Source organism: Zonotrichia leucophrys, chromosome 1 (assembly GCF_028769735.1).
Source record: "Zonotrichia leucophrys gambelii isolate GWCS_2022_RI chromosome 1, RI_Zleu_2.0, whole genome shotgun sequence".
In the NCBI taxonomy this organism is placed as follows: Eukaryota; Metazoa; Chordata; class Aves; order Passeriformes; family Passerellidae; genus Zonotrichia; species Zonotrichia leucophrys.
In genome coordinates, this window is record NC_088169.1 from 16,506,634 (window position 1) to 16,531,301 (window position 24,668).

The following is a 24,668-nucleotide window of genomic DNA, read 5'->3' on the forward strand; positions in this document are numbered from 1 at the left end:
GTGCAGCTATGGCCACTGCTTTTTCAATTTGCATTCTTGGGCAAAAGTTAGATGCTCCTAAAGCAAACTAGGACAAACTGGTGCCAGACTGCAGAGTACCAGGCCCTGTAAAGAGGGCTGCATGAAGCAGGTGCATGCTGATGGGGAGCAAGGGCTTTGCTTTCCCAGTGAGGAGGGCTCAGTTGGGTGCCCTGAAAACACACTCCTTAACAAAAAGTGTGAGTTACATGCCTCTTATCTGGGGCTCTGTTGGAGTTAGCAATTGAACCTCTGCAGTGCTCAAACCCCATTGTGGTTCTGTGGGCAGCACAGGTTCTTTCAGTTATTTCAGTCCCATCCAAAATTACTCTGACTATGCTTTTAAGGGGAGAATTTAAAGTATTTGTTGTGTTTATCCACAGGGTTTTAGCTGCATGTTGGTAAAAGCCCCTCCTGGAATGCTAGTAGCTGGAATACATTTCTGTGAATGCTTTAACTATTTGGCTAATTGCCTTTGCAGTGTTCTTGTAAATTTATTTAATGTTGTTATATTTATATTTTCATCTGTAAAAAAAAAGTAATAAATTTGCAGCAAGTACAACACAAAATATATAAACTTTGTCTTTTAGATAAATGTGTCGTTTATACTGGGCTGTTACAGTTCTTCAGATTACAGGATCTGTATGTCACCTCTTGGAGAAAAAGCTGACCCAGCTTTTGCATTGATTCTCTGCTACGTGTTTTACCTTGCATGGTTCTGACAGATCTGGATTTTAGCAGAGAAAACCCTGACATAATCCAGTCCAGTAATGCCTGGCCTCAAGACTGCTGAAGCTCTCCCAAATGAATGCTGTAAGCAAGAGCACATAGCTGACTTTAGCTACAGTAATTAAATTCCCTATGAGTACATATATTCCACTGACCTGCTCCGAGTCTTCCTGTTGTTTTTATTTTTACACACTAAAATATGTTAGGATTCTTGAAAAAAAAATTATTTTATATATTCCTAGGGGAGAGGAGTCCTTTTTGACTTTGCCACTCAATAGCATGCTCATATTGTAGTAAAAATTTGTACTTGCACGAGCATAATGTTTTAGCTCATCCTCAAACTAGCTGAAAACGTGTTTTTACGGGGTGTTTTTACAGTGAGTGTTACAGTATCCTTTTGGTACTTGGTCTCTTGGACTTTGTTTAGCCAGGACACCCAGAGAGATCTCGGGGAAAGCTGCAACACCCACCCAGAGCACCAAGTAAAATGCTGTGCATTAGTTTGTGGCTGCAAGGCTGACTCGGGGGGCCTGTAAGGAAGTTTTAAGCTTAGTCAAAGATAAACAGCAATCTGCCGTGTAGCTGGCAGCACCCTGCCCAGCAAACTTGGTACCCAAGTGCAGTCTCTCTAAGAGGCGGTGTCCTGAAGGGGGAGGCTGGCGCGGAGCTCAGGGAGCCGTGAGCTGGTCCGTGTTTCGGCCCGGAGCAGGTTTCACCGCCCGGCTCTGGCAGACGGAGGTGATGAAGCTCCGAGCTCTGTGCTCTGCTCTTCTGTGCAGCACCTGCAGAGGTGGGGTCCGAGCGCCACCGATGGAACCAACGCGGCTGTGAACGCTGCCTTCTCAGCCACGACTGTCAGCTATAGGCAACGAACGAAGAACAGCAAGGAAAAGTGACAATAGTAACTCTGCTAATGCTACAATTTCACTTGAAAAAAAAAAAAAAGACAATGGGAAAAAATTTGTTTCCGAATTTTGATTGAATACCACACCTTCAGCTACTCTGCTACATCTGTGTCGCGCTTTCATTCGATCAGATCTCAAAACGGTGGGGGGTTTTTTAAGGCTGGGGGAAAGAAAAGCTTCCAGCAAGTATTCTCGTATTCTCAGCTTTATTTTACGAATTTACGAAGAGGTTCTGTAAAACTGACACTTTTTTACAAACGCAGCCGGGCTTTTGTCACGCCAGGCGGCCCCTCCTCCGCTCGGTCCTGTGCGGGGCTGTCCCGGTGTCCCCGCGGTGCCTGAGGGCGGAGGCCGCTGCTGCCCCGCCCCGCTCCGCCGTGAGGGCGGGGAGAGGCCGCCGCCATCTCCGGGTACCGCCGCTCCGAGAGCGGCCGGGCCGGGCAGCCGGGCCCGCCGTGGGGCCATGAGGAGCCGCAGCAACTCGGGGGTGCGCCTGGACGGCTACGCCCGCCTGGTCCAGCGGACCATCCTCTGCCACCAGGTGAGGAGCAGCCGCCGCCCCGGGACGCCTGCTCGGGGATGGGGGCGCCGGGCGCGGTGGGGCCGTGCCGGGGGCGTGGGGCGGCTGCCGGGGCCGGGGGCTGCGGGAGGGACACGGACATCCCCGCTCCGGCGGCCTCTTGTCCGGTTGTCCCGCCCCCGCCTGCGGTATGCTGAGGCGGTGCGGATCTTGGGGGTGCTCGTGTAAGTGCACCTTGAAAAGCGTGTGGAAAACACAGCGAGTCTGAGCTTGTAAATAATAATAGTGTTGTGTATACAATGTCTTCATGGCCGTATGATACACACCTAACCGTTGTGCACACTATATCTATCTATCTAGATAGATGGATAGATACACACTACCTACTATGTATATGTGTGTATATGTATATGTGTATATGTACGTATGTATGTATGTATGTATGTATGTATGTGTATATACGCACACGATAACAGCGGCATTCCGGCCCGGTGACATCAGCGCCCCGAGCAGGACTTTGTGCCGCGCTGTCAGCACAGCGCTGTGCGGGTCCCCGTGCGCTCCCCCAGCCCGTGTGTGCGGCCGGGCACGTCCCCGAGCTTCCAGTCTGTTCTCAGCTGTCCGCACTGCTGAGCCTCTGGAGTCAGGCGGGGCTGCCTGCACAGGAGAGCAGCGAAAGAACGAAAGAAAATAACAGGTGATTCCGGGAGGTTGTTGCCCACCTTGTGTTTTGGTCAGCACAGTGCTTAGTGTGCTTGTTTTACCCAGGTGGGCACTGAGGGCTCAGAAGGTGTTCAGCAGTGTCGTCCTTTGGTTAAACAATCCAGTATGTAAAGATGAGCAGCAGGGTTTTCTGCACAGATCGGTTACCAGATATGCTTTGTTGATGAGAGTTGCAAGAAACTGGTAAGCAATGAAAGAAGAGGCAGGGCTCCAAATGCACTTTGGTCAGTAAGATTTTTGTCACTGGCCATTGTTTTGAGCGCAGGGTCCAAACACCTGTGATCTGGTGTTTGTGTACTAATTACTGTAGACTCAGTAGAAACAAATGCAAGAACTGGTATATGTGGCATGAGAAGATAATTTTTGGCTCTTCCTGTGCTGGGGTGCAAGAGAAGCTTTTAGCTGTACTCCCATCTCTGCCTATTGTCAGCAAGATGACCTTGGGCAAGTCTCTTTGGCTTCCAATGCCTGCTTTGATTTCCTTGTTTGTTAGATGAGAATGCTGATAACAGCTTCCATTAGGGGAGACATGGAGCCTCTGAGACTCAGAGCTCAAACATGCCCCATGAAAGCCTTGATGATATTAATATTAACAATAGGAAAAAGGGTAAGTAAATGGTAATACAGGGGTGCATATTGGTGACCAAGAAGTTTGTAATTGCTATTTAAAGCACTAGGATGGGTGTTCATGATTGTGTATTGCCTTTTTCAGTAAGGGCTCAATGTGTGGGAGAATTCAGAAATGGGGAGAGGAGGTAAGTTTTCTTCTTTGTGTGGAAAGCAATTCTCAGGCTAGCAGCAAGGCAGAGGATCACTGAGATCTCAAGAGGACCCAGAGAAATGCTCAATGCTCAAAGTTTCTAGGTTTTTAAAATATATTTATTTATTTATAGTCTTTCTGGTTTTTTTTCACTGCAGTAGTTTGAAAATGTTGTGTTCAGCCAGGTGAAGAGATGCAGTGCTTGGGCAAGTTAGGAAGGTTGTGTTAGGGCTGCATGCAACTGTGTCTTTCTTGGGAGCAGAACGTCTGTGGCTGGGTGGGCTTGGATGCTGCTGCTTCACTGCTGCTGGTGCCTTCTTAGTGCCTCCCAGGAAGGAGCCAGGGGCCAGGGAAGTGAGTTTTAGCCATGGAGCAGCGTGGCAGAAGAGCCAGAAGGTGTTTCAAATGCTTCTGAGGTGCCGCGGCTCAGCAGGGGCTGATGTGTGCCTGTGACCCTGCACCTCACATGCCCAGCTGGGGGAGTGCAGCCTTGGCACATCAGCTGCTGTGCTCTGACAGGGGCAGGGACACACTCACCTCTGTGAGGTGCAGCAGGGGCAGCACAGAGTGTGCACAAACACTGGGCTTTGGTCAGGCGTTTAATACACCTGGAGCTAGCTTTTTCAGTAGATCCTGTGCTCATTCCAATCACTCTAGATCAGTGTGATTGTGCAGGCAATTTTTAATGCAGGATATCTGTGCCACCAGGCAGATGAGTTTAAAGAACAGGTTCAACTGAACCTCTTCATGGCTGACAGCTTTCTCTGTGGCATCTTGCAGGATCAGGTCAGCATGTTTCTTTTCCTGTTTTGCAGATGTTGCATTGTCCTTGTCAGTGCCTGTAGCATACACAGTGATAGTTACCATCCTGTTAAAGGTGATAAAGGAGGATAAGACCAGACCACTGGCTCCTGTCTGTGGGGGGCCTGCCATCTGCTGCATGTACCCCAAGGGGCAGGGCCCAGAGGGATGCTTTGGTGCTGAAGCAGAGCAGACATTGAAAAGCACCACCAGAAGGATGTTCTCAGCTGCTTATTACACATGGTAAATTGAATGACATAAGAAAAAAGTGAATCTCAAGATTACGAAATGGTAAAACTTAACATCTATGTACATTTTAAGTATTGCTATGGTACTATAAGTGAAAAGCATATGGACCTGATAAGGAAAGCTCATACCTTAATGGGTAACCCCAGCTGTATTACAGAACCACATTGGAAGGGACTCACAAATTAAGTCCAGCTCCTGGTCTTGCACAGGACCATGCCCAAGACTCACTCACATCATGTTACATCTGGTTTCACAAGCAATCTACAGGCTTTGCTAGAGCTACCTCAGTTTTCACCTGACAGATCAATGAGACTGACAATCTGTTTAATTTGCACCTTTCAGCAAGATGCTAAATTACTTGCTTTGCTGCTGTTGTTAGAACCTCACTGGTTTTGTGCCTGTCCTGCTGAAGTTCTTATTGACACTGCTGCCCTGTAGGAACTGCTGTGGTTTTTTATTTGGGTTGTTGGGGGGCCTTTTTCTTTCCAGATTGATGGATAGATTTAAAATAGCTTTGGGCATGATACAACAGTTTAAAGTCTTAGTCCAGCAATCAGCTTTCTGTTCAGTGCTCTCAGCTGGCAGCCCTTGGTCCTGATAAAATTCTTTGCTCCATGGATCTTCTGAGCAGTGTGATTTGCAGGATGAGACCTGCTAGTCTGATTAGCCATCACTGCATAGATGGAATGCTTGAAGACTAGCTAAGCTAAAATCCCTTTGACATCAGGGGGATTAAGTGCACTCAATGTTTCTGTGGGTTCTTTAGCACCTTGTAAACATTATAGTTTTCATATGGTGCCAGCAGGTAACAGAGGAAAGTGATTGTGGTTTTTAAGAGGAAACACTTCTGAAAAAGCTGAAACAAAGCCACTTTAAAATGTTAATTAATATATTATATTGTTCTGCTAACATTCTGAATGTGCATGAGGAAAGACATTAGTGTGTTGTCAGTTCATGAGAGCCAGCCCCAGTGCACCCCAAAAGCTGGGACCAACTTGTAGAAGAGTCAAACGTGGTGAAATGGTGCTATGTACTCATGGATGTATTTAATGCAACCTCTTGAACTAGACAAGTCCTTCTCTGGGAGCTGAATAGTCTTTTAAAGTCTTGGATGGGCCATTTCTCTGGGATTCCAGTTTGGTACACAGAGACATTTTTATTTTTCAAGTGGCAGCTAGCCAGCATGGAGAGTAGGGGAAAATAAACCAAAATGAGCATTTCTCAGCAGAGTGATCTCTATCAAGGCAGGGCTGCAGGTGAGTAGACGTTTGTTGTCCTGCATTGGAGGGAGGGAAACAAAGTGTCCTCTAGGAATGTGGGGAGTTTGTGTCTGCCTTTTGAAACCCTTTTGTCATGCGGGCACGGTGCTGAACTGGGACTTCTGTTACTCCCTGTTTGACTTCTCAAGATCAAAGACAAGTTTTTTAAGCCATTTGCATTCATATGTGCTACTTTCCCCATCAAACAGGTGAGTAGGGGTCCTTCAGCTGTTACTTGGTTTGTGAACACCTTGCTGAGGCAGGGCTGTTGCAGTAGAACTTCATTTCTACTCTGAGGGAGTCACTAAACATTGCTGTATTAAACCATAACAATGGGGCTGACTGTGCCAGGTCATGTCTGTCAGGCTATCACCCATGTGCTGCTCACATGGAGAGACCAGGAAATTGTAACTAAAGCCCCTCTCCCTCAAACCAGCTTTTTTAAAAATAGAGCTGAGTGAACCAGTGTATGCGAGAAATGAAAAATTGGTGGATGTATCCTTTTAAATTTTACTTTTGTAAAAGTAGTCTTTAGTAATCTTTGCCCCTTGTCGCACCAGCCCCACCAATTGGTCTTCATTCACTGAAATTTTCTTTAAAGGCTTGATTTGGTTGAAAGTTCTATTGACTTTTGCCTCCTTGTCTCATTTTTTTATTAGTCAAGAATGTACAGCCAAGAAAGATGGTCTAAAAAAATTAAGGATAGTGAAGTGATGGGAATTAATGATGCAATTAAAAATTTAATGGAGTATTTGGGATGCAGGAGACTTCTCAGTGCTCTGCTTTTCAGACAGTGTTGCTTTTCAACACCTTCACATTTTTTTTCCTGTACATTTTCCAAAGGAGGATATAAAAAAGGTTTTACATTCATTTAACTGTCATAAATCCAGTGGGCAGATGTATAGAAATACTTTTTTAATCTCCTAGAAGATCACTAGTGGTTTTTTACTTTCTAAAGATTATGCCACAGACCACTTACATAGAGGAGCATATATCTCACACTCAATTTCTAGTGTTAACTCAGTGGCCTCTTTTCCACATAAATATGTAAAATTTAAATTTCCATTTCCTTGGTGTATTCTGAATTTCACTCAGTGACTTAGCTACTAATCCTGAGTGGATGAAGATGTCCAGCTGGATGCTGTAAACTTTACAGAGTTCAAATGTAAACTTTGAAGGGTTCAAATAAATTTTGCGTTTCACTTGTGTGAGTTTGAGAAAGAAGGACAAGGTCTCACTTGTGCTGCGAATTCATGAGCAGCCGCAGTGTGCGCTTAGCATGAAATCATCTTTAGTTTGTTCCCCTTTCCTACAGAGAGAAGTGATGGGACTCGAGGTGGTGATGTTTGTTCTTTGTTCCTTCTGCCATGCTAGAACCCGGTGACGGGGCTGCTTTCAGCCGGGGCTGACCATAAGGATGCCTGGGTGCGGGACAACATCTACAGCATCCTGGCCGTGTGGGGGCTGGGCATGGCCTATCGCAAGAACGCGGACCGGGACGAGGACAAAGCCAAAGCCTACGAGCTCGAGCAGGTGCGTCAGGCTCGGCATGAGCCGCTTCCGCTGTTTGGGTTTCCTTACTGCTGTGGTTTTGGAGAGTGCATTCACACTGCTGCTGTCTGGAATCTGGTGGGGTTTTCCCAGCTTGGAGTGTTCCAAAGACAGCAACATCCATGCAGTGTGTGGTGTGCAGTGTCCCTGGTAACTTTGTGGCAAGGAGGATTTGAAGAACTGGATGGCAGAGAGGCGAACATCTGAATTTAACTACAAACAAAACAAAAATATGTAGAAGTCAAACTTCCATCAGTTGGCTGATTGTTGAAAATTAGGCTTCTGAGAGGTTTTGTACCCTAATTTATGAGGCTCTCTCTGATTAAACCTTGAGGTCCTTCATGAGGTGTGTTATGGTGCAGAAAATCAGGCCTAGGCTGCTTGATCTTGCAGCAATTTATCTGCAAGACGATTCTTCCCCATAAAGAGAAGCATGCTATTTAAAGTGGAAGTCTTTGGAATGTGCATGGAAGTGTGCACATTCCAAATGTGCCTACGTGTATGTAGGCATGTTTGATCATAGCAGAGAAGGTATCAATCTCCAGACTGATGAGATCTGTGCTGGAGAATTGGAAGGGGACATAACTCACACAGTTAAATACTAAAATGTGCAGCTGAGAATGTATCAGAAATGAGAATGTAAACAGAGGTGGGTTAAATGTGAAGTGAGGGACTGTTGGTGTCCTGCTGTTGTTTTGGAGTCACTGGGTAAATTTGTTGCTGGTATGTCTTACTTGAACCAAGGAGATCCATGGTGACACAATAACCTTGACTCAGTTTGCATGATCATATTTTGAGGCTATATTTTTAGGGTGAAAAGGTAGGGTTGATTATTTAATGCACAGTCTTGCACTTCTCTACATTCCCATTTACAGCCCTTTCTCTACGAGTCACTTAATTTTTGCTGTACTGCATAAAGAGTGGAAGAAACTCTGGAGGTTTCACAGTCATGTCAATGTCTTGATGTCACCTACCAGTGTTCCCTAGATCTGTCATTCAAAAAATTTATTGTTAGTATTAATATTCTTACAAGACTTCCTTTTCTTCTTCCATTCTTCTTACTTCCTTTAGCTGGATAGAAGGACCATGGAGAGTTGTTCCACTGTTTAGAGAGGACCTTAGGAAAAAGACTTCTCCTAGATGGGAATGAAGGAATGAAATCTGATCAGTATATTAAAAAAAAAAAAACATGCAAAACATTTTGGGCAAATGCACATTCTTTTTTACCTTTGGCAGGACATTAGTAGAGGGTGTGAACTTTGCCACTTTTGAATGTTGTTTGTATGAGCTGAATGTCACTGGTCTGTTTTGTTCCTGCAGAATGTTGTGAAGCTGATGCGGGGACTCTTGCAGTGCATGATGAGACAGGTAATGCCATAGGATTGAGCTGAATTAGTAAATGTTGTATGTACAAAGCATTTCATTGAAGTGTGTAGTTCTTGTGTCTTCTGTGGAGTGACTTAGTCTGTGTGTGTGCCAATGATGGTGTGGGGAGTCTTCTTAAAACTCTTGAGCAAAACACTGACCTTGCTTCCAGTTATTGTCCAAGTAATGTTTTGAGACTGTTTATAGCAAGTCAGAGTTTTGCCTTTGCAAACTGATTTTCACCAGGATGGATGCCTATAGTTTAGATCTCAACTCAACAAGATGATTTAATTGTATTCTTTTCTGTAGAGATGTGAATTTACCTGGAGTCTAAAGTCAGAGTTGTGTTTAAGCCCTCTGATCAATCAAAACTGAGTGTGGTAACAGGATTAAGACCTCAAGATTTTCCTCCCCTAAGAAAAGTTGTTAATTTTGAAACCGCTTGGAGAATTTCTTCCCAAATGTTTCAGATTTGAGATTTGTGATGTTTTTTAGGTAGATAAGGTAGAGAAGTTCAAGCGCACTCAGAGTACCAAAGACTGCCTCCATGCCAAGTACAACTCTGCAACTTGTGCCACGGTGGTTGGGGACGACCAGTGGGGGCATCTACAAGTGGATGCAACTTCCCTCTACCTGCTCTTCTTGGCACAGATGACTGCATCAGGTAAGCAGAAGATATTTTTGCCTTTTGCTGCAGCCTTTTCTATTCTAGCTTTTATTTTAAAAGGCAAAAAAAAGAGCTAGTAATCAGCTTCAAAGGTCTTTACATAATTATTACTCAGAAGCAAGTCATGTTTCTCTGGAAAAGAGATATGCCTTAAATTAAATTTCATGTTTATAGTAATTGGCGGTGTCTATGCCCTTAATCAAGGCATCAAATACATGAGATATTTAGAATCATGTCAGAGAAGTCTCATGTTTAAAGACTTCATAGGGGACAACCACGTTTCTTCAGAGAGTGGCAACGTCAAGTCAGGTGCACTTGTGCCATCAGTGTTTCTTCTCTTACTGGTGCTGTTTTATCCTGTGTTCTTCTTAATTGTACTCTTCCTGTGAGGATAAGGATTTGTTTTCTTACATGTTTTTCTGTCCTTGAAGCCCCTTGCAGTTGATCCCTGCAGAGCAGGCACCTGGTTGTCTTGAAAGTTCCTAGGTAGAGCACTGAGTAGGCAGAGGGCTGGGGAGCTGTAGAAATTGGTATGCACTGTTCTGGAGAGCCAGAGCTGCCTCAGGTGCCTCTGCTTTTTACCCATGGTCTGAGTGTCACCCTCACAGTTTTGGTGGGTCATTGGCTGGTTTGTGGTTGGTCTTTGAAACACTCTATATTGGTGGGGTTTGAAGTATTTTGTCAGCAGCAAGTATTGAGGCTTGCTGCCTGACCTTTGGAAATCAGTATGAGTTTTTCCTTTGATTTCAGTGGGGAGGGGTTGGAAGCAAATAAACAAAAGCATGAAACTCACTGAAGAGTAGCTATTGCAGTTCTGATACAATATAATTATTCTCTTTCCTTCTTTTGATCAGGGCTACGTATTATCTTCACCCTTGATGAGGTTACCTTTATCCAGAATCTTGTTTTTTACATAGAAGCTGCCTACAAAGTTGCTGTAAGTAGTTATTTATATGTAAATGATCTGAACACTGCTCAAGTGTGGGTGGAAAATTATTTATTGCTTGAGAAGTTAAATAGGGACTTGTTTTTTCCACAAGAGGATATCAGAACCTGTCAGGACTTTACAATGCAAGCAGCATCTTTGGAGATATTGGGAGGGCTGTGGAGGATTTACTGCTGTGTGGGTGAGGTATACTTGCTCTATCATAGTAATAGGGGGTTTTATTGATAATTAGTAATATTTCCTGATGTCTAATTATAAGTCTTCTAGGCCTTTCTGGAAAGGGTAAGTTGTTAGCAAACCAAGTTGAAGGGACGTGGGGAGAAACATGCACAGGAGGGATAAAGGGCTTTGTGTCTTCTGTGAAGGCAGTGATTTGTGATTGTACACATGACCCTGCTGGGGTGGATTTTTATGTGCTTCTTTTCAAACATGAGGAGGGTCTCTTTTGAGACTTGGAGCCCCTTTTTTCTTTTTTTTTTTTTCCTTTTTTTAAGGGAAATAATAAACTAATTTAATGTAGGGGTGGGGATTTGTTGTGGGGCAGAGGGCAAAGCATTGCTTTTGTATATAATCATGCCATTTTTTTCTTGATGATATTGCAGGATTATGGAATTTGGGAACGTGGTGATAAGACAAACCAAGGAATCCCTGAACTAAACGCGAGCTCCGTGGGAATGGCCAAAGTGAGAATGTCTTCCTGACACCTCCTTCGTGGCTGCTGTGTTGTGCCTGAGGGCTCTGACAAACCTGATGGCTTCCTTTGTGTGGTCTTCTTGGCCACTGCAATAGTTAGTTGATTGTATAAGAACTTTTGTTTAGTTGTAAGTATTTTTTAGTGTAAAATTTTTGAGATAATGGCTCTCATTGAAGGACCTCAGCACAGTTGTTCCAGGCATTGCAGGAAGGGTACCAGATTAATTGAACCGTGAATCTGACTCAGATTCAGTGAGATGCAATCTTATAAAGTGGCCTCTTCTTTTCTTTCACTCCTCCTTCATTCTTCAGCCTCAGTGTCATATGTATTGTCATGATAAGACCAAGTCAGATGTAAATTCAAAAAAACAGCAGAATATCAGTATAAGAAATTTTCTACAAATAGTTTTAAGAGAAAAATAAATGAAGATATACTTACAAGAAAGTGGATATTTCTGGTTGCCTCATAGCACAAGGTCACGGAGATACTAACTGAAGCTCAGAAGGCCATAAATGTAAATGTGCAATTGACAACTGCCTCATTACATGGTGTCTGAGGGACAGCCAGAAGACAAATATCATCAAGGTTAAAGGTGTATTTGCCTTTCAGCAGGATTTGTAAGATTTTTTGTGCACTGCAAGAGGGAGAGGCTGCTGGTCTTGGCCCCACACTGATACAGGAGGCTATTTTGAAATATAGGGCAGGACAAGCATTTTTTACTGAGTACGTCAGTGTTTAGATAATGTCTCTCTGGAAACCCAGCTCCCATTTTTTTGCATTGCCTTTAAATTGTAGGAAGGATTACCAGTACATCAATGCTCTATCCTACTAGTTGAAAACCAGAAATAGTTACCTTTTCTAAAATATTGCCAAGCTTCCCTTTAAAGATAAAAAAGTGTTGATGGGGCAAACTTCTGTCTTAGGTAATTTCTTTCAGAGGTTAAATACAGGTGCTAAGGTACATACTTGGTTTAAAAGGTATTTATTGATTTTGAGTTGTGGTTTGGTTTTCTTTGAAGGCTGCTTTGGAGGCAATTGATGAACTAGATCTTTTTGGAGCTCATGGAGGACACAAATCAGTGATTCATGTTCTTCCTGATGAAGTGGAACACTGTCAGGTAAAAATTAGTCTGCTCTTTGCTTTACTAGGGGAAAACCTAATACCCTCTCCCCTTTGTTTTTAAATTAAATGTTGATTAACTAAGCCAAAATGAAACATAATAAGGATGGCTTCAGGCTATGCTGCTCATCCTGTTTCTCATAGATCATGTGAAACTGAATAGGATGAAGCATTCTCATTCTAACTCAGTTAAAAATAACTGCACAGACTTCTCTGTCAGTTTGGAAATAGTGTCGTCTCATTTGCATTTGACATAGCTTTTGAAGTAGGCAAATTGTTTTACATCCCTCTCTCCTGTTCTTGTTTTGCTCAGTCTATTCTGTACTCCATGTTGCCAAGGGCATCCACATCCAAGGAGATAGATGCTGGCCTTCTGTCTATTATTTCTTATCCAGCTTTTGCAGTGGAGGATGTAAACCTTGTTAATGTAACCAAGAGTGAAATCATATCCAAATTGCAGGTAAGGATTTGCTTCATTTTTATTTTCCAAAGAGAGAAGCAGAACCTCTTGCTAAACCAAAAATCCTAATTAAACAAGGGTTACCAGGTTGGTTCATCTGTGCATGAAGAGAGGGAGGAAGATCCCTAAGTGACCTATAAAACTCAGCACACACCTTTATGCTGATATTAGTTTGTGAGGAAGAAGTGTATGGGAAATTTCCTACAATGGTGTCTGTTTTTGCAGGGCCGCTATGGCTGCTGTCGCTTTCTCCGAGATGGTTACAAGACACCCAGAGAGGTACTTCTGATGTATATTTATGATGTATATTTTCAGTAATTCTTCACATGGGAAGAATTTTATCTCTTCTTTGTAGACATTCTTTTTTTAATTTATATGAAGGGGTGAAGATCTCCATCACTGCTAAGAAATGTTAGTGAATTTGTGGGTAATCCAGGTATCCACCCTGGAAAGGACACATATTTCAGGAGGCTGAGGGTTTAAAAAAGAGTTATTAAGGACAGAACTTAATTCAAAATTCTGTTAGAAGCTAACCATTAGATATGCTTATGATGTCTAAGATGAAGTGGTATCTCTGAAACACCCCAAAATATCTTTGAACTGAGGCAGAGCCACAATCACTTGGGAGACACTTAGATCCTGAGACTAGAAAGGATGGATTTGTCTACAGAACCATTAAATGAGTTTGAGAGTGAATGTGACAAAGAAGTCAAGAGACTGCATGGAAACTATTTCTGGTGGGTTTGTTGGTTTCTGTGCTATAATTTGTATAAAATAGGCTGCCATTATGATTGGAATATAAGTGACTAAATTAGCACTGTGACTAAATGAGTGTGGTTGAATTTTTTAGGATCCAAGCAGGCTGCACTACGATCCTGCTGAGCTCAAGCTCTTTGAGAATATTGAATGTGAATGGCCAGTATTCTGGACATACTTCCTAATTGATGGAATATTTAATGAGGACAAAATCCAGGTGAGGAAAGGAGAAATTGCTTTCAAATTGCAAAACCATTTACCTACAGTATTTTGTAACTTTGTTCCATGTTTGTTTTGGGTATTATTTAGATACACCATTAGCAGAGTGGAATAGTCTTCAGCCAGTTTCACCTTCCTGGGGAGTTCATGACATGGTAGAGGCAGCAGGGTTGTGCACACTGGGGCCTGGTTGCCCTCTCCCTACCAGGTTGAATGGTTCTGTTAGCTGGGGTGGTACAACTGGACTGAACAGAGTTTATTTGCCTAGTTTTGTCGTATCACCAACCTTGATGCCCCTTTCTCAATGACTTCAGGATGAGGCAAGCTTCTTTTTCCCCAGCCTCTCTGGCTGGGCTGCTGAGAACAAGATTTGTAGTACTTTCAGTCTTTTTGTACATTCTGAGAGATTTGGGATTGGTTTATGTGGGACAATTTCATTTTCACTAGTTCCCAAAGTCACTTCATGCCATTACTGTGCCAGATATGCAGTGGTCATTAGAGCTAAATTGATTGTAGCCCTCCAAAGATTATGGTGGCACCTGGGGAGTATTGGTGATTTTAAAGAGCAGCAAGTAACCAGACATTCATACCAAAACTTCTGCAGATTGGTAGCTTGAAAGAAATTTAAAATGTATATAATTTAAAATTGCCTGGCATGCAGAGGGATAGGAGATTGCCCAGCTCCTTTAAAAACTGAAATGTCATCAGAAACTATTCAGAGAATTACAGACCAAAAAGCCCTCTTTCTGTATCAGTTGTTGCAAATCAAGTGAAATTCCTTCCACACTAGACACATAAAATGTTTTCCTGAACACAGTAAAAGTAGTCTGATGAAGAGAGAAATGGCATTATTTCATGAGGGGGAAAATCAGCAAGTTTACAGAAACTTCAGTCCTGTCAACAAAATACCACTTCCTGAAGCAGGCTGTAGACCTTAGCTGGATTATCTGGGACAGTATGTACCTGGTTGTTTGGTTTTTTTTGGTGTGCAGATAGACTGTTCTAGGGCATGGTCAAGGCAATTGCTCCCAGTCTCCACTGTTCAAACAGAGTTAAATGAGTCACTGAGACACTCAGGTGAGTGTCTAGTGCCCAGTTACTGCTGCAAACAAATGCTTTTGCTAGAAAAATAAGCACCCTGAGGACTCAAAAAAGTGGAGTGGGACAGGATACTAAAATGTCAGTGTATGTGAACCTGTGAGTACCATACTTTGAGTGATCCACTTCACTCAGGAATAGCAGAAAAAGGGATTTCTGAGGCAGGAGCTGTTAGTGCTTGAAAAGTTTCCCTCTAAGTATACATCAGAGTCTTTTTCCCTGTAACTTATTGAAAGTATGGTGAGATAGAGTGTTCAAATTGTAGATATGAGCAAAGGCCTCCATGCCAAAGTAAGCAAATGCTGAGGTAGCTGTGATCCCATGGGAAGTTTGAACAGAGAGAGAAAAGTGATGAAGAGACCCTTTGTGCCAGGGAAAGAAGAAGAATTCTGTTCTCAGAGATGAAGATGATCTCAGAGATAGATAAAGAGAACCTTTGCTCTTGAACAGCTCGTCCTTAAAATAATACCCCATAAGCTGACATGGCCCATAAACACAGCTGCTGGAAAAGCTGTGAAAAATGGGAGGGAATTCACGATTGCAGATTTCTGGGCAGCTGCTATTCGTGGAAATTAAAAGGCACAAGAGAACTGCTTTCTTGTGGAGAAGTCTCCATAGATTGACAAGAGGAACTCCTCTCCCTAAGTGAACTGAAGAAAGACTCTTCTAGAAGTGATAAACGGACTGAAAAAAAGTTGTAGAGGGGAGAAGTGTTCTAAAGGTTTTATTCTGATTCTTATTATTCTTTCTTTTAGTTACTGTTAATAAAGTTTACTTTATACCCCTTTAAAGTTTTGAGCCTGCTTTGCCTTCTTCCTAATCCTGTCTCACAGCTGGAGATGAGTAAGTATATTCTAATGGGTGTACTGGTATTTGGCCAGCACTAGACCCACCACACTTCTCAGTAGGAATATATTGGAAGTTTTGTAGCAATGTGTTACAGTTTGAAGACAAGTGTTCATGTTTCTGATAACACTGGGATGCTGGAACAGTCTCTGATAATTTGAACCCTGTTTTTCCATCAGCAAGTCATGATTCCTCCACCCCTTTTTTTCTTTTTTAAATATATTAACTTTCAGTAAAAAAAGTACTCAGAAGTACTTTATTGTTTCAGTTTTGCTGACTGTAATGTGAATTCTCACTCTCTTTTAAAAATAATTTCAGGTACAAGAGTACAGAGAGGCTCTGGAAGGAATACTTATTAGAGAGAAGAATGGATTAGTGCTAATGCCTGAACTGTATGCAGTCCCTCCAGAAAAGGTATTGTGAAAATGCAGTGTCCACTTCAGTATGCAAAGTAGAGAGAGCAAGAGGAATGTCAGTCTTACAGTTTTTCTGTGTCTGATGAATTTAAACCAACAATAAAAAAGACTATTGCACATTATTTTAAAAAGTAAGAGACTTCTCACAACTCCTGCTGAGAAATGGTAAACTTTAGGCTTCCAAATGGTCACATTTTTCACTTGTAAATTTGATTGTCTGTAGAAATATCACAACAGGTCTAAAATTTTACATCTTTACATATTTAAGAAGTGTTGATACTAGCTTAGGAACCGAAGCTCAAAGAAGAAATAAAGCACAGACTGTCCTACCTGTCTAGTCTATTGATTGCTTGTGCTGCCCTTTTCCAGAGCATGTATGGGAGCCAGGTTTCAAATGGATTAGGGTTTGGGCTGGGATTTTGGTTTGGGCATTTTCTTTTCCCCCACCTTTGCTGTTACTGTTTATCTCATTCTCCCATTATGACAGAGAAATTCAGATGAGCTTATGTGCTCTCCCATGCTATTTGCCTTTGTATCCCTCCCTGCCAGCTTCTTCTCCCACTCCAGACTTGTCAGCCCTCACTCACTAAGGGTGTGGAGCCTCCTGGGTTGCTCTGAGTTGCTCAGCTGATGCCTTGCTCGCAGATCTGAGGTGGAAACTGAATTGCCTTCCTAGTGGCAACAAGCGTGTAAGAGTCCAGAGCCTTCTTGTGAATTTTGATATGATGACAATGATCTGAAAAACATGCCCCATCAACAGGGTAGATTTTGTCTGTCTATAAAAGAAATATGAAATGGCTGCCTGAAGATGTAATCTGGGAGGGTTTTTGCCCTGCCCTCAATAGATCTGTATACTGCAAAACTAAGGCAGTTTTTCTAAATTAGTAAGTCTACTCCTAATTCTTCTATTGACCATCCTTGCTAACACAGGAAAGGTGGAATGATCTTAATATTGGAAAGCACCTTTGCTTCAGAAAGCTGGGTAGACATGAGTGCATTTAAAGTGTCATCTTGGAAGGGGTTGGAAAGCAGACACCCAGAGGGAAGGCAGCAAAGGCATGGTGAGAAGCAAGTGGAAGAGCTAATACCAGAGCTATAATTGCATGCACAGCCCCCATTCATCCTCCAGCTCTGAAGGGTGGGAAGAGGTACAAAAAGGAAGTGTAGTTCTTGTCCCTGGAATTGCATAGCCTTAGGAGTGAAACCATTACATGTCAGTAGTAAGGGCAGTTGAAAGGGTTGATGTTAGATTATATGTCTGCAAGTACTTACATGTTATTGGTTGTTCTTCACAACTTTAGGGTAATTTTTCTTGCTTATGTATTTGTTTTCAGGTGGACGAGGAGTATGAAAATCCTCACTCGGTGGATCGTGTCCCAGTGGGAAAGTTGCCCCATCTTTGGGGCCAATCATTGTATGTCCTGAGCTGCCTGTTAGCAGAGGTAATTATTCCTTGCATAGTAGATAAACTTGTATTTCATTTTGTTTGAGATGCCTTGGGCTTTAAGTATAGTTTGGCTGGCAGGTAGAGGCCAGTGTCTTTTACAGTAGAAACATGTAAATATGTACATGAACCATGAAAGCTCTAAGCTTTCAGGACTTTTTTTTTTTTTTTAATATAGCTAAGCAATTGTCTAATTGTTTCTAATCAAGCTGAGTAAGTTGTCCTATGGTCTGGAATACACTTAGAATAGAGAAATATGTCCAAGCTGACTTGCTGTCTTGGCTGTTCCAGAGCCAGGATTTTGGGCCATTTCAGCTTTACTAGCCTATTCCTTGCTCTATGGATCTACTAGTCAGACACATTAAAGTCAGACTAGTTAAAAGAAGCACAAATATCTCAGTGGAGCTACAAAAAAAAAATCACTTTCCTGGTAAAATTATGTAAGTTGCTGTAACTCTGAAATAGGAATTCTGCATGCAGATTGTGTCAGTCCGAACCATTTTCTTGTTCTTCCAAAAAATATTGCAGCCATTGTTTTTATTGCATGTCCTACTTTGTGGACAGGGTAGACAAACCAGGCTTTAAGTCTTGCTGTCCTGAAAAAATATGAAAATTGGTTAGGATTTATTCTATATGTCAGAAGCCTTTTGCTTGAATTCTGTTTCCTTACTTTTTTCTTTCTTTTGCATTTTTTCTAGGGATTTCTTGCTGCAGGTGAAATTGATCCCTTAAACAGGAGATTTTCCACAGGATTTAAACCTGATGTTGTGGTACAAGGTGAGGGAATTTCTGTGAACGTTCTGTGTGAATTGAATCATGTGGTGGCAAAGTCCCTGTGTACAGGAGAGATGAAAGATGTGTTTAAAAATAATGTGCATTTTTTTTGCATGGGACATAGATGCTTTGACGACACTGTAAGAAGGAGAAAGAGTTTGTTTGCTTAGCTGCTTTCTTCCAGGAAGGAAGATCAGGTTTAAGGCACTTAAAAAAAATTGTTAAAATTTTAAGACTTGTCTTGAATTGGAGAGTGGCAAACTTAATCTTGTAGTGAAACAGAAAATCTTGGCAGCTTCTAGAGAGAAGAAGCAGGCCTGACAAGAGATGGATCAGGTTAGTCAGGTTTCATGCAGCCCCTTTTCAGAGGAACCAGAGAGCACTGAGTGAGGAGCATCCCTGTACACAGAGTGACCTTAAACCAGAAATTAAGTAGAGAGCAAACACCAGCAGATCAGGTCTTAAAGACTTTTCCGGTGCCTGGACCATGCTGAAAGAGCAACCAGCTCATTTATCAGGAGCAGCCTTTGTCAAGGATCCTGTGACCTGGGCTGGTGCTTGTTTACCCACTGTTGGTGCCATGGGAGTAGCATTTCATTATTCCCAAGTGCTTAATTTCCAATAGAAATAAAAGTGCTTGCTTATTTTTAGCATTCTTTGGCAAGTATTCACAATACAAAGAAGAATACTGCATTATTAGTCCCAAATCAATAAGCCACTTATCATGGGCAAAACCTCAAGTGGGGCAAGAGATGGGTTCTGGGCCTGGATTGTAAATTCCTCTATTAGGGATTTTTTTTTCCTCCCTACCTCTGCCATTTTGTGTCCTCCAAAATATGTATTGCTGTACAAGTGACAGCACCTGTTCCCCAGTGACTTGGCTGCATTGTTATAGTGTGCTGTGTTAAAAAAACAGATTTTAAAGTCATCTTTCCCTTTGATCTATGGGGGGAAGGCCCTAAAAGAGACTGTTTTCTAAAAGAGACTGTGTGATTCAAACTAGTGGTACTCAAAGAAATCAGAAGCAGCTGATTAAGTCTCCAGGAACCTGTTTTAACCTCATCTTTGACCCTGCTTTGAGTAGGAGGTCTGAGTGGAGACCTCAAAGGACTCTTCTCACCCTTCTGACCACCACTGTTGTCCAAAGTGGACAGGAATGGCAAGAAATACTGAGAAACAGTGAATAAAAATATGTCAGGTGCCCTATTACAATCCTTTTTGATTTCATGAATCCATAAATTAAGAAAAAAGTGAGGTTTTCATGCCTCTTTAGTTAGCTAAATGCATTTGTTGAGAGGTGACAGTAGAGACAGTCAGTTAAAAAGAGTAGAACAATGCTTTTTACTTGTGTTTTTGTTTTCTGTTACACAGTAACTGTTTTGGCAGAATCTAATCAAATTAAGACTCTGTTGCAAGAGCGTGGAATCAATGTTCAGAGCATTGCTGACATCCATCCGCTCAGGGTGCAGCCAGCTCGCATCCTCAGCAACCTCTACACCCTGCTGGGTAAGTATTTCAACATGGAAGCCTCTCTGCTGCCAGACAAGGTGGTTTTTTTAAGAAGCTTAACCAACTTAGAACTTCTGTCTTAAATTAGGGACTCAAAGAGGTGGAAAAATTACCTCATTAGAAATGGCAAAGAAAGTATAAGTTTCCCTGTGCCCTTGGAGTTAGACAAAAACTGACTCTTCATTTGTCCTCCAGAAACTACTTCCACAGAGAAAGTGGTTTTTGAAAAATGCCTGGTAGAAAGCAAAAGAAAAAATCAAGTATTTTTCCTCTGAGATGTCATTTGAGTCTGGAAACTGGGCAGATTTTTATCTTCTGAAGAGGCAGTCTGGGAAGTTTTCTGCTCCAAATCAGGGAAGCTGTGCTGCTATCAGAGCATCTTTGGGCTGTCAGGTTCTTGCTAAATTTCCTTCCAGCCTGGAGCTGAGATAAGCTGCTGAAGCTCTCTGTCTCTGTTGCAAACCCAGAAGCCTTTAGGGCTTTTCTAAACAAGACTTTAAATACATTCCAGTTCCTCAGCAGTGGCTCTCAATTCCTGTTTTCCTCAGAGCCTGAATTGACTTAAATAAATGCTCCAAAGCTCTGACTGGTTAAGTCTATTTATAACTTCATAACTTATTCTTGATAATCCTTGATGGAATTATTTGAGTCTTGGTGGAAAGTTTGTTACATGTATTCCTAATTTAATTCAGTTTTACTTCTTCAGGCATGCCAGCAACTCATGATTTAAAACTGTGGATACTGCTATAAAATAAAATTGAGGTGGGGTGACTCAGCACTGGTAGATTTTTTGCTGTCTGGACAAGGGGAGCTGTATCCTGCTTCTCTGGCAGTCTGGAGCACGTTCCCATGGCAATTTGGTTACAGATAATGCTGAGGCTGCTCATGGGCTGAACACTTTTTGTTGTGGTGGTTTTTGTTTGTAAGCTTGTTTTTTTTGTTTTAACAGGGAGCTTTTTATGGAATCATTCAAAGTAATGGGGCCTCCAGATAAATGTTAGAAAGTATGCCTTTTACACAGAGAAGCTTCTGGGAAAGAATCTGGCTCTTCATCTCAAAGTTCTTCTAAAAAAATGAAACATTTGCAGGGTTTTGCTGAAGCTTACATTTATTCTATTATCATCCATAATAGCTTTCTTTCACTAGTGGGGGAGTGTGAGTAGGATGATTTGATACATTGTTTTTAACAGTGACTTCCTTGGGAATGTTCACAGTAGTGTTTTTTCAGGCTGTGGTTGTTTGTTCTTGTCAGAAAGATTCAAGAGAGCTCCTGGCTGCTGGTGTGGAGGTTGGAGTGTGGATCATTGCTAATAAGCTCTACTGAGAAAAGTGAAACTTACTGAAGCCTGATGAAAATCTTTTGTTGTTTTTAGATGTACCTTGTGTGTTGATTTAGCCTGCAGACATGAGTTTTTAAGGTCCTATATCTGAAAACACTGGAATTTCTGGGTTATGTTGATAGCTTTGTTTTTTGTAAGATCATATCTTCACCTTCTTGGTGGGGAAGCTTTGGGTGCTGAGCAATTACTGTAATTATAAGACCATATCCGTGGCCAGTGAAGCCAAAATTTTAATTTTTAATCAGGCCTTTGAAAGACTCTGGTTATTATATTGCTGCTTGCTACAAAACCAGTTTGTAGTTTGTAGCCTCACACTCTGTTACTGGTTTTCTGCCTTACTGGTATTAGTGGAGTAAATTTCCTGTCTAAAGGGGTTATTTGGAAAAACACAGGAGTTGTTAGTTGAGATTTTTTTCTTTCCCTTTCCTTTCCAGGCCGGAACAAGAACATGAAGTTAAGCGGCCGACCACACCGGCACATTGGAGTGTTGGGCACCTCCAAGCTCTACGTGATAAGAAATCAAATATTTGCTTTTACCCCTCAGGTAAGCATGTAAAGCTGGCAGGAAAATCCTTCCTTTCTTAATGGTGAATCATTAGTGAAGCACTTTGCTTTTCCCTGCTGTCCCTGTTTGCTTTTCCCTGCTGTCCCTGCTTTTCCCTGTCCCTGTTGTACCTTAGGTGGAGCGGGGCTGAAACAGCAGATGGGCATTACTTTGTTGGGTTTTTAAGAGCATGGGATGATCAGCATGCTAGAACTGCTGATAAATCTCTTTTCAGTCACAGAGTCTGATTTCTTTGGCTTAGGAGAACACAGTGAATCAATAGTACAGAGTTTTTACTGATCTCTGCCCACACCAACATTGTAATCAATGAAAGAGTTTCTGCAGAAATACATCATTTAATATATCTTTCTACCAATTGCTTTGATGAGAAATTTAGTACCACATAAGTGTGCCAAATACTATAACCCCTAGGAAGTGAAGGTGTGATCTTTTCATTATGTTGTTGAAGGGGTAGTAATGCTGAGAAATGGATATTGTGGGGTTTTTTCTCTTTAGTGCATTTTTTCAACGTTGCTGAAAGTTTGGATCCTCATAGAATCAATGGCTCCTATTGATATATTTAATGAAATGCATCACACTTATTTCAATAAACTTATTCTAGCAGTTGGTGCTAGATGGCCAGGGAGTCCCCTGCTCCAAGCATGTACAACTGGTGCAGGATAAAGAATGCATCCACCCTTCTAAACAGATGGTGGACTAATGAAGTCTTTAAACTCCAGCTGAAGGCATTCAGTGGACTCTGTGAAAGGCTTCTGTACTGCTTCATAATGTCCAAAGAAGTCAGATTTACTGCAAAAAGTGTAGATCCTTTCTCATTCTTCCCCATGTCAGTTGACCACAGCTTTATAAAATGTTAGTTGTTGTGTTACTTCCCTGTACCAATTTTCACTTTTGCAAATAAAGGGACAAATTCCTTAGGGATGTGATTTTTTTTCAAAATACCTCTTAGTTCACATCTTACTGTGTAAGTAAGAGCCAATATTCCTGCTAAAATCTTGTCATGTATCAAATAAGGACATACTTACTAGGATATTCCAAAATGGCATTTATCTTTACATTAGCAATACAGTAACAGTTTCTGCTTATTCAAAGTTTTACTCATAACATTTACTCCATAACATTTTCCATTGTACTTCGAAGCCAGAAACTTCCCCTGACTATTTTTTTTTTGAGGTAGATGGAGTTAATGTTTAATGTCACCTTCCTAAGGTTAGCAATTAAATCATCTTGTTGATCTTGACTAGTGTCCACAGAATTTGGGATTTTGTCATTTGTATTTCATTCTCTTTTCTAGTGAAAACATTGATTAGGTGTGGGGCAAAGGCTGACTTCATTCAGATACAGTAATTCTGAAAAAACAGTTAATAACTACCTTCTGAGAATAATTTTAAAAGTAGTTCTGCTTCCTAGGAATTTTTGTCAGCTCACTAGTGTGAGCTGAATTTTGCAGAAGCTGGCAGGTGTCTGCCACTTTCTTATACTTACCATCTGGTTGCTCCAAAGAAGGAAACTGGACTAATCTGTTGAGATTGGTTTTTGACTCTCTTACTTTATCATTTTGTCATTATCTTGTCTGTCTCAAATTTGCTTTGTTTTCCTTTGCTTCCATGCACTGGAATTGGACTGACTTTTTAAACATCTCTTCCTTTTTAAAGATGGGCAGTGTGTTTCCTTGTCTCTGGATTTCTGGGACTTTTTCTTCCTGAATTACCAAAGCTAACTGTGAGTGGCTCAAGGATTGTTTTGACTAGTTCCTGATTCCTTCTGTGAAAAAATTTCTCAGGACTTTGTCAGTTTGAACTTCCATGTTCTTTATGCCCTTTCCCCTCCCCAAGGCTTATGGGTTTGCTTAACTTTTGTTGTGGCTGATCTGATATACTTTCCATTATTTGTCCAGCTTCTTTGGTTTCAGCTCCTGAAGCAGCCACAATATTCTCTTACTGGTTCTTGGCTTCCTGCTGCAGTGGGAGCAGCACTTTGCCATTGCACATTTCATGTGCCTTTTTCCTCAGTGACTGCCAGCTTTTCTGTGTTCTGCCTGACTTTGGTTCCCAAGAGACAGACAGTCACTGGAGACATACAGCTCCCAGTCCCCAGTGTCACTTAAGCCTGTTTATTGTTTTTGTTACTATTGTTAGCTTTTTTCCACATTTAGAGCACTTCCATCTTCCAGATCATAGGTCAGTGTAATTGGTCATGGGGAAGGTTCTGCTTCATGGCTGTGCTTGCCCAGGTTTTGTTTGGTCAGTCTACAGGTGTAAGGAAATGGACTCTTGCACAAGCATGGATTTCATTGTCACAGTCTGAGGCCGTGTTAGGTTAATTCAGGTCATTTGTGTTGTGGTCAGGAGTAGCTCATATGGCTTTTGTGAATGATTTAAGGGAAGAAAAAAAAAACAAACAAAAAAAAAAAAAAGGAAAGCACTAACAACTACCCCTATGTTGTGTTTTTCTCTTCTCTAGTTTACTGACCAGCATCACTTCTATCTGGCTCTAGACAATCAGATGATTGTGGAGATGCTCAAGACAGAGCTGGCTTACCTCACTTCTTGCTGGAGGATGACAGGGAGACCAACCTTGACATTTCCCATCACCCACACAATGCTTGGTAAACTTAATTTTCAGTTTCAAGCAGATTACTGCAGGAGGATAGGATGGATGTTGGTTTGAGAGGAGACAGGTAGCAGGATTTTTAACATCAGAAGTACAGTTTAATTTTCTCATGTGTATGCTGAATTTTGATTACATGGTGATATTTAATTTTGGTTTTATTATTCTTCTCTTCATATGCTTCAATCACTGACCATCTCCATGCTATTTCTGTCTAAAGAAATTTCATAGAAATCCCTTTGGAACTTGTCTTGAGTGGGTTGGTGTTTGTCTTTAGAACTTATCCAGGGGTTGTGTTTTGTTTGCTTGTTTGTCTGGGATTTT

General features: G+C 41.8%; 1 protein-coding gene across 5 annotated transcripts in view; it reads left to right on the forward strand.

The window, feature by feature from the left end:
* The first annotated feature begins 2,048 nt into the window (after positions 1–2,048).
* Positions 2,049–24,668, forward strand: part of PHKA2 (phosphorylase kinase regulatory subunit alpha 2) — a 44,783-nt gene continuing 22,163 nt past the window's right edge. For 4 of the 5 annotated variants that reach the window (XM_064707687.1, XM_064707650.1, XM_064707661.1 and 1 more), the window contains exons 1-16: positions 2,049–2,193; positions 7,339–7,497; positions 8,836–8,883; positions 9,376–9,544; positions 10,402–10,484; positions 11,096–11,176; positions 12,207–12,305; positions 12,621–12,767; positions 12,993–13,046; positions 13,618–13,740; positions 16,005–16,100; positions 17,437–17,544; positions 18,245–18,323; positions 19,692–19,826; positions 21,604–21,713; positions 24,198–24,342. In XM_064707687.1, coding sequence (XP_064563757.1) covers positions 2,116–2,193; positions 7,339–7,497; positions 8,836–8,883; positions 9,376–9,544; positions 10,402–10,484; positions 11,096–11,176; positions 12,207–12,305; positions 12,621–12,767; positions 12,993–13,046; positions 13,618–13,740; positions 16,005–16,100; positions 17,437–17,544; positions 18,245–18,323; positions 19,692–19,826; positions 21,604–21,713; positions 24,198–24,342 — 1,714 coding nt within the window. In that variant the 5' untranslated portion in view covers positions 2,049–2,115. Of the gene's footprint in view, positions 2,194–7,338; positions 7,498–8,835; positions 8,884–9,375; positions 9,545–10,401; positions 10,485–11,095; positions 11,177–11,196; positions 11,315–12,206; positions 12,306–12,620; positions 12,768–12,992; positions 13,047–13,617; positions 13,741–16,004; positions 16,101–17,436; positions 17,545–18,244; positions 18,324–19,691; positions 19,827–21,603; positions 21,714–24,197; positions 24,343–24,668 lie in introns of those variants that run through there. The other variant, XM_064707679.1, reaches the window with a different exon arrangement.